The sequence below is a fragment of the Corapipo altera genome, unplaced genomic scaffold, assembly GCF_003945725.1.
Source record: "Corapipo altera isolate COAL_440 unplaced genomic scaffold, ASM394572v1 229, whole genome shotgun sequence".
Classification (NCBI taxonomy): domain Eukaryota; kingdom Metazoa; phylum Chordata; class Aves; order Passeriformes; family Pipridae; genus Corapipo; species Corapipo altera.
Genome location: NW_020885108.1, coordinates 98,072 through 107,066, shown reverse-complemented (window position 1 = coordinate 107,066; position 8,995 = coordinate 98,072). Strand labels below are relative to the sequence as shown.

Below are 8,995 nucleotides of genomic sequence, written 5' to 3'. Positions count from 1 at the left end.
TGAATCATCTAAACGTGCAGATTCTGGATTTCTGAATAATTTAGGTGTGTGGATTCTGGATTTCTAAATAATTTAGATGTGTGAGTTCTGGATTTCTGAATAATTTAGGTGTGTGTATTCTGGATTTCCAAATAATTTGTGTGAATTCCGCATTTCCAAACAATTTAAATATGTGAATTATGGACTTCCAAATAATTTAGGAGTGTGAATTCTGGATTTCCACATAATTTAGACGTGGGATTTCTAGATGGGCACGTGACACTTCGATTTCCAAATCAGGGCAGATCATTTGAAGATCACGGTGTCCTGTCCCCCCCCAAAACCCCACTCCCACCCCGGTTAAACCCGGCGTTGAGCCGCTCCCCTCCCTTCCTCACGCCAAGAGCTGCTGTTCCCCGGCAGGTTCGGTTCCTGGAGCAGCAGAACAAGGTGCTGGAGACCAAGTGGGGGCTCCTGCAGCAGTACGTGCTGCCCAAGAAGGGCAAGAACCTGGAGCTGTACTTCGAGAACTACATCTGCGACCTGCGCAAGCGCCTGGACTGCCTGCTCTGCGAGAAGCAGAAGCTGGGCAGCGAGGAGTGCGCCACGAGCCAGCTCGTCGAGGAGTTCAAGTGCAAGTAAGGGCTCCCCGGGCTCCTCTGCCCGTTCTCGGGTGTCCAGGGGCTGGAGCAGGGCCAGAGAAGGGCAGCGAGGCTGGGGAAGGGGTTGGGGAAGGGGCTGGGGAAGGGGCTGGGGAAGGGGCTGGAGCCAGCTGGTGGAGGAGTTCACGTGCAAGTAAGACCCTCTGGGGCTCCTCTGCCCATTTTCGGGTGTCCAGGGGCTGGAGCAGGGACAGAGAAAGGCAGCGAGGCTGGGGAAGGGGCTGGGGAAGGGGTTGGGGGTGGAGGAGTTCAAGGGCAAGTAAGACCCTCCAGGACTCCTCTGCCAGTTCTTGGGTGTCCGGGGGCTGGAGCAGGGACAGAGAAGGGCAGCAAGGCTGGGGAAGGGGCTGGGGAAGGGGCTGGGGAAGGGGCTGGAGCCAGCTCATCCAGGAGTTCAAGTGCAAGTAAGGGCTCCCCGGGCTCCTCTGCCCATTCTCGGGTGTCCAGGGGCTGGAGCAGGGCCAGAGAAGGGCAGCGAGGCTGGGGAAGGGGCTGGGGAAGGGGTTGGGGGTGGAGGAGTTCAAGGGCAAGTAAGACCCTCTGGGGCTCCTCTGCCCGTTCTTGAGTGTCTGGGGGCTGGAGCAGGGCCAGAGAAGGGCAGTGAGGCTGGGGAAGGGGCTGGGGAAGGGGCTGGGGAAGGGGTTGGAGCCAGCCCGTGGAGGAGTCAAGCTCCCGGGGCTCCTCTGCCTGTTCTTGGGTGTTGAGGGGCAACTGGTGGAGGAGTTCAAGTGCAAATAAGACCCTCCAGGACTCCTCTGGCCATTCTTGGGTGTCCGGGGGCTGGAACAGGGACAGAGAAAGGCAGTGAGGCTGGGGAAGGGGCTGGGGAAGGGGCTGGATCCAGCTGGTAAAGGAGTCAAGTAAGGGCTCCCCGGGGCTCCTCTGCCCGTTCTTGGGTGTTGAGGGGCAGCTGGTGGAGGAGTTCAAGGGCAAGTAATGGATCCCAGGGCTCCTCTGCCTGTTCTCAGGGGGTCTGGGGGCTGGAGCAGGGCCAGAGAAGGGCAGAGGGGCTGGGGAAGGGTCTGGAGCACAATTCCTGTGAGGAGAGGCTGAGGGAGCTGGGGGGGCTCAGCCTGGAGAGGAGGAGGCTCAGGGGAGACCTCATCGCTCTCCACAACTCCCTGACAGGAGGGGGAAGCCAGGGGGGGTCGGGCTCTGCTCCCAGGAAGCAGCGGTAGGACAAGAGGGCTCGGTCTTCAGCTGTGCCGGCGACGTTTAGGTTGGATATTGGGAAGGAATTTTTCACAGAGAGAGGGATCAGACACTGGAATGGGCTGCCCAGGGAGGGGGTGGAGTCACCCCCCGCCCTTCCCTGGAGGTGTTTAAGGCGAGACTGGATGTGGCATCCCACGCTCTGGGAACCACGGCGGGGTTGGAGCGAGGGTTGGACTCGATGATCTTGGAGGGTTTTTCCTACCCGGCTGATTCCAGGATTCTGTGATTCCGTGGTTTGGGTTCGCTCCCTCCCAGACGGATGGCACTGTCCCTCCGGGGGTGACAAAGCCCCTCTAGGGGTAGCACAGTCCCTCCGGGAGTGGCACGGTCCCTCGGGGGGTATCACAGTCCCTCCGGGAGTGGCACGGCCCCTCGGGGGGTGACATGGCCCCTCCAGGGGTAGCACAGTCCTTCGGGGGGTGGCACAGCCCCTCGAGGAGTGACACAGTCCCTCCGGGGGTAGTACAGCCCCTCGGGGAGTGACACAGCCCCTCGGGGGGTGGTACAGCCCCTCGAGGAGTGACACAGCCCCTCGAGGAGTGGCACAGCCCCTCGGGGGTGGCACATTCCTCGCCGTCTGCCCGCGGAGCTCTTTGCATTGGAAATGGGGTTGCTCACGAAGGAGCTTCTGATCTCGGGGTGGGTCAGTGTTGGGTCTCCAGACGCTCCTCTGGCCGTGCCCGGTGGCAGTGCCTGAGCAGGGGGAGCTTGTCATTTGTACCCACTGGTTGATGTCATTTATACCCGAAATTATTGCCATTTATACCTGAGATTATTATAATTTATACCCGAAATTATTGTCATTTATACCTGAGATTATTATCATTTCTTCCCAAGGTTATTGCCATTTGTACCTGAGATTATTATCATTTATACCTGAAGTTATTACCATTTATACCTGAGATAATTGTCATTTATACCCAAGTTTATTGCTATTTATACCTGAGATTATTGCCATTTATTCCTGAAGTTACTGACATTTATACCTGAGATTATTACCATTTATACCTGAAGTTATTGTCATCTATACCTGATGGCTGATGTAATTTATGCCTGATGGTTGTTGCCATTTATATCCGAGGTTTTGTCCTTTATACCTGAGATTATTGCCATTTATACCCGTGGTTTTGTCCTTTATACCTGAGATTATTGCCATTTATACCTGAAGTTATTGTCATCTATACCTGATGGCTGATGTAATTTATGCCTGATGGTTGTTGCCATTTATACCCGAGGTTTTGTCCTTTACACCTGAGATTATTGCCATTTATACCCCAAGTTATTGCCATTTATACCTGCTGGTTGATACAATTTACCCTGATGGTTGGTGCCCCTCTGCCTGGGAGTTTTTCTTGCCTCAGCCCTTTTTCCTCCTCCTGCTCCAACAGGTACGAGGAGGAAATCAACCGGCGCACGACGGTGGAGAACGAGTTCGTGGCGCTCAAGAAGGTGAGAGGCTCCAAACCCGGGGGTCATTCCACCCGCTGGAGGTTGGTCTGGTGCAAAACTCGGCTGAAATGATGAATTATTAGTAAAAAAACCCACCAAAAGTGTTACAACAGCAGCTCCACAGCCAGAGATTTGTCACCCCAAACGCACTCCGGGAGCGGGACGGGACGGGGTGTTTGTGGGAGGGGGACAGGGCAGGACAGGTCCCACCAGAACACCCGGTTCTTCCTGACCTTCTCTCCACATCCTTTATTCTTGGACATCAGAAAGGCAGAAACCATTTGAAGAATATTAAAGAAAAGCCCTTTAAACCCTCCCGAGGTGGTGCCGGGTTTGCAGCCGCGTCCTGAGTGACAAATCAGCCAATTCCTGTCGGTCGTGTCGGAATGGTTTGGTTTTCCTCCAGGAGACACCAGGACACCCTGACTCACCCCCTCGCACCTTTCTGCTCTTGGGATCCTGTTGGGACACGTTTCTGTCTCACTTTTGCTGCCTTCTGTGTGTTTTCTCCAGCGTTTCCAGCCAGGCTGGGGCTGGAATGTGCGTCCCTGCTCTCTTTCAGGATGCAGACTGCATCTTCCTCAACAAGGAGGAGCTGGAGGTGAAGGTGGATCTGCTGAGAAGGCAGCTGGAGCTGTTGAAATGTGTGTTTGAGGAGGTGAGTCCCTCTGGCCCATCCCAGCAGTTTGGTGGTCCTGTCTCACCCCGCAAATTTGCACTCCTTGAAACCCCTCTGGGACGTGTCTCATCCCAAGCCCGGAATAATTAAAAGCCTGGAAGTACAAGGCTGATCTAAAATTACCATGATTAGGCTGGGAATAGGGTGGTTCCCCCTCTCCTCCTGTAGCTCCAGGTAGGAATTGGCTCTGTCCTAACTCTGCCCCGGAGAAGAGATGAGTCCGTCTCGTTCCTCCGGCTTTCAGCTCCTGATTAGAGCCGAAGGAACTCCCAGCCCAGTCCTGTCATTAGCACCCCTGGAGCAGCCGGAGATGACAGGACACCAAATTCCCGGCCCTTGATGTGGATGGGATTGCTCCAGGTCGGCAAAGTGGGTCAGCAGCGATGTTTGGCGACTCACCCAGCCCCAGGATTTTCTGCTGAACCATCCCCGGGGACACTTCAGGGCTTGTTCTCCGTGTCCCAGCCCTTTCCCTGCCTTGCAAAGTCAGGTTTTAGGAGCTGACTAAGCCCTTCCCCACCCACAGGAACGAGCTCAGGTGGATCGGCAGCTCTGCGACACCTCGGTCATCGTCAAGATGGACAATAACAGGGACCTGGACATGGAGAGCATCATCAAGAACGTGGAGTGCTGGTACCAGGAGATCGCCCAGAAGAGCAAAGAAGAAGTCGACGCTTTCTACCAAACCAGGGTAGGCCTGGCAGACCCTCCTGGGCCTCTGCCCGGCAGCGTCCCCGACCCAAAAATGACAATCGCCTCGTTTTCTGGTCCCAGTTTCAGGAGCTCCAGGACAAGAGAGGGAAATACTGTGATGACCTGCAGAGCAACAAGTGTGAGATCTCAGAGCTGACCAGGATGATACAGAAGCTGCAGTGTGAGCTGGAGAGCGTCAAGAAGCAGGTGGGAGAGGGGATGATCCCAGGGAGGTTGGGCAGCTCAGGTATCGGGAAAGGTGACACACTGTCCTTCAGGAGGTCAAGAAGCAGGGAGGACAGACCCAAGGTGATGATCCCAGGGAGGTTGGGCAGCTCAGGTATCGGGAAAGGTGACACACTGTCCTTCAGGAGGTCAAGAAGCAGGGAGGACAGACCCAAGGTGATGATCCCAGGGAGGCTGGACAGCTCAGGTATCAGGAAAGGTGGCACACTGCCCTTCAGGAGGTCAAGAAGCAGCAGGAGAGGGGATGATCCCAGGGAGGTTGGACAGCTCAGGTATCAGGAAAGGTGGCACACTGTCCTTCAGGAGGTCAAGAAGTAGCAGGAGAGGCCCAAGGTGATGATTCCAGAGAGGTTGGGAAGCTCAAATATCAGGGAAAGGTGACACACTGCCCTTCAGGAGTCAAGAAGCAGCAACAGAGGCCCAAGGTGATGATCTCAGGGAGGTTGCACAGCTCAGGTATCAGGAAAGGTGACACACTGCCCTTTAGGAAGTCCAAGAAGCAGCAGGAGAGGCCCAAGGTGATGATCCCAGGGAGGTTGCACAGCTCAGACACGCTGGATCAGCCTTTGGGAGACTTTAGACCTGCTCTGGGCCGTGGTTGGAAAGGGAAAGGTGGGCAGAGGGGCGGGAGGCCGGAGGGTTTTCTCTGTTTGTAGTTTGGATTTGTCCCAGACCTGGACATCCAGGAATGAGGAAGCAAAGCCTCATAGACCCTGCAGTGTCATCCTCCCCTCTCCAACAGGTCTCCTGCCTGCAAACCTCCATCTGCGACGTGGAGCAGCGCGGGGACTGCGCCCTCAAGGACGCGCGTGAGAAGCACATCGAGCTGCAGAACGCGCTGCAGAAGGCCAAGGATGAGCTGGCCTGCATGCTCAGGGACTACCAGGAGCTGCTCAACGTCAAGCTGGCCCTGGACATCGAGATTGCCACCTACAAGACCCTCCTGGAGGGTGAAGAGAGCAGGTGGGTGACACGACCTCGTCCCTTCCGCACGTTGGAGGCTGCAGCGGTTCCGGGTCCCGAGTGGGTTTTACAGCTCCAGGGGCTTCCTGGGCTCGTAGGAACTGGGGCTGGAGGCCACGGAGGCCACCCTGGTGCCAGCAAACCCAGCTCCTGTGCCAGGGGCAGTCAGATGGGTCACAGCGAGGGGGGGAGTGGGCTGGGTCCGGGGCTGGAAGCTCCGGGTAACCTGCACTTCTCATTTCTCTTCTCTCCCCCACAGGATCTGTGTGGGGAACCCCGTGAGTGTGTGTAAGTACCCGCAGGATTTCCAGCCCTCGGGGTTTATTTTAGGAAAGGCAATTTTGGGAGCAGCGTTGTCCGTCTGCCCCCTCCCTCTGCTTTCCTTTGCCACCCTCGGGAAGGTTTAACCCCAGAAATCTCAAATATCGCCAAATTTAAAAAAAAAAAAAAAATTAATCAGCTTTTGGACGGAGGGGGGAGGTCAAATTCACGCCCCTTTTCTACTCTCGGAGGCAAGAGTGAGATGTCCAGGCCATGCACTGGACCCGGGAGGGAACGTGGCCCCAGCCAGAGCAGACCCGTGGGAAGGGGGAGGGTCTGTAGGAACGGGGAGGGTCTGCGGGAACTGGGGGGTCTGCGGGACCGGAGAGGGTCTGTAGGAACAGAGAGGGTCTGTGGGACTGGGGAGGGTCTGTGGGATCGGGGAGGGTCTGTGGGAACGGGGAGGGTCTGTAGGAACGGGGAGAGTCTGTGGCAATGGCGAGGGTCTGTGGGACCGGGGAGGGTCTGTAGGAACGGGGAGGGTCTTTGGGACCGGGGCAAGGTCTGTAGGAACAGAGAGGGTCTGCGGGAATGGAGAAGGTCTGTGGGACCGGAGAGGGTCTGTGGGAACGGGGAGGGTCTGTGGGAACGGGGAGGGTCTGTGGGACCAGTGAGGGTCTGTGGGACCAGGAAGGGTGTGCGGGGGGACGTGTCGGGACACGGGAGAGGAGCTGGAAGGAGGGGGTGGGGGCTCAGACACGCGGGACAAACCCCGAGGAAATCAGGCCGGGCGGGTTCCGTCACCCGAGACAGAACCTGCCCGGGGAAAGTCTCCCGGAGCGGGGCCGGGGGATGCCGGGGGGGCCCTTCCAGCTCGGGGGGTTCTGTGTTTCTGTGTTTTCCCCCCTAACTGACGCCCCCCGGGCTGTGTTTCAGCGGTGGTCAGCAGCAGCGGCTACCCCCTCCCGGACGACTGCGGGCTGCTGGCGGCCAACGGGGCGTGCGGGTTCGGCTCCCTGGGCCGGCGCTCGGGTCGCCACAGCTCCCCGGCCGCGGGCGGCTTCAGCTCCCGCAGCGCCGGCATCCACCCCAAGCGCGTCCTGAGCTCGGTGGCCAAGCCCTGCCAGGTTCCCCCGGAGGTGTTCTGCCCTCCCGGCGGGGTGGGCTGCAAGGCGGGGGGGTTCAGCTCCCGGAGCGGGGGGTACCCGGCCCGCCCCGGGCTCGGCGCCAGGGTGGGGGGCGTGCAGGCGGGCGGGGTGGTCACCTTCGGCAACCAGGGCTGTGTCATCCGGCAGCTGGCCGGGCCCCCCGTGGTCGTGTCCGGCGGCGCCGAGGTCGTGGGGTGCAACCCCGGCGTGGTGGGGAACTTCGGCGTGGTCAGAGACCCCTGCGTGGTCCCGTAGGGCCGTGGGGTGGGGGGCTGGCGGGGCCCCCCCTCCCCGGGGGGCTGGAGCCGCCGTTCCTACACCGGGATGAGGCGGGATGATTCCCCCGCCCAAACATTCCCGCCGTCCGGCGATGCCAAACCCATTCCCACATTTATTAGCACCAGATTGTCCCCCTCTCCCGCCCCCCCGAGCCCCGTTTTCAGAGCCCCCCCCCCGCCCCCCGACCCCCAGGACACCCCTAGAAGCTTCTCCCACCTCAGTATTATCTCCGAGTTCACACTGTAGGTCATCACAGCTTTAATGGGTTTGCTCGTGGCGCTGCTTCCCCCTCCGGCTTTTCCCAGGTTAATTAACAACATTCCTCCTTCCAAGACACCCCTTTTTTCCCCTTCCAGCTCCTCCCAAAGCATTTCAGAAAAGCGAGTGAGGATTTAACCATTTAACTTTCCCAGCAGACACTGTAAAGTGCAGACTCCCTTTATTTTTATTCTTTTGTTGGTTTGTTGTTTTTTTTTTTTTTGGTCCAAAAAAACCCCTGAGCCGCGAAATTTAAGCTTAATTCCGAAAGGAGGCGATTCCAAAGCACCTCCTGGTTACTCCGGAGCTTTATTTGTCGCGTGGAATTGCAGGTGAACACGTAGTGCCTCCCTTGCTTCTGCATGTTTAGGGGTGGCTGGTTCAGGGCGTGCTGATTTTTGGCAGAGATCACCCCCCCTTTCCTTTTTCCCTCCCCCCGGAATGCCAAGGGAAGTTCCCGGTGCACGAATCCCGTTGTACCGACACGGACGGAGCCGCTTCTCATCGGCTGCTCCAACTTCCCCCTCAATAAACTGCATTGAAAGGACGCGTTTGGTCTCGGCTTCTCCGTGTTTTTAAAGAAGCTGCAAAAGAGGTGGAAAAACAACCTGGGGGAGGGGAAGGAAGAACCAAAGAGACCTCTGGGTTCTCCCTGGGCAGCTCGGGGCAGGGTGGGACTCGGCTGGGGAGAGTCAGTGGAGTTTATTCTGGTTTGTTTATTTATTTATTCTGGTTTATTATTTATTCACCGTCTCATATCACACCCCCCATCAGGGATTTTATTCTGATTAATTTATTTATTCACCTCTTCACATCACACCCCCCATCAGGTATTTTATTCTGGTTTATTTATTTATTTATTTCCTGCCTCACATCACCTGCCCCCATCAGGTATTTTATTTATTCACCTCACATCACCCCCCATCAGGTATTTTATTTATTCACCTCACATCACACCCCCCATCAGGTATTTTATAGCCCAATTAACAATCAAAGATCATCAGAAGCCTCCAAAATAACCCTGAGCACAAGGGGATGTTTTCCAGCCCGTGCCTCCATTCCTGGTCAGGAACCTCCAGGCAACGTGGATCCTTCCCAATGTGGATCCTTCCCAGTGTGGATCCTTCCCAGTGTGGATCCTTCCCAACGTGGATCCTTCCCCA

The 8,995-nt window shown here is 57.0% G+C and overlaps 1 protein-coding gene across 1 annotated transcript in view; it reads left to right on the top strand.

Annotated features, from left to right (window-relative positions):
- The window catches only part of LOC113960314 (keratin, type II cytoskeletal-like), a 9,628-nt gene extending 2,078 nt beyond the window's left edge, over nt 1–7,550 (top strand). Inside the window, exons 2-9 of the mRNA XM_027669829.1 lie at nt 403–617; nt 3,245–3,305; nt 3,868–3,963; nt 4,511–4,675; nt 4,759–4,884; nt 5,666–5,886; nt 6,146–6,174; nt 7,084–7,550. Coding sequence (XP_027525630.1) covers nt 403–617; nt 3,245–3,305; nt 3,868–3,963; nt 4,511–4,675; nt 4,759–4,884; nt 5,666–5,886; nt 6,146–6,174; nt 7,084–7,550 — 1,380 coding nt within the window. The remainder of the gene's footprint in view (nt 1–402; nt 618–3,244; nt 3,306–3,867; nt 3,964–4,510; nt 4,676–4,758; nt 4,885–5,665; nt 5,887–6,145; nt 6,175–7,083) is intronic.
- The last annotated feature ends 1,445 nt before the right edge of the window (nt 7,551–8,995 follow it).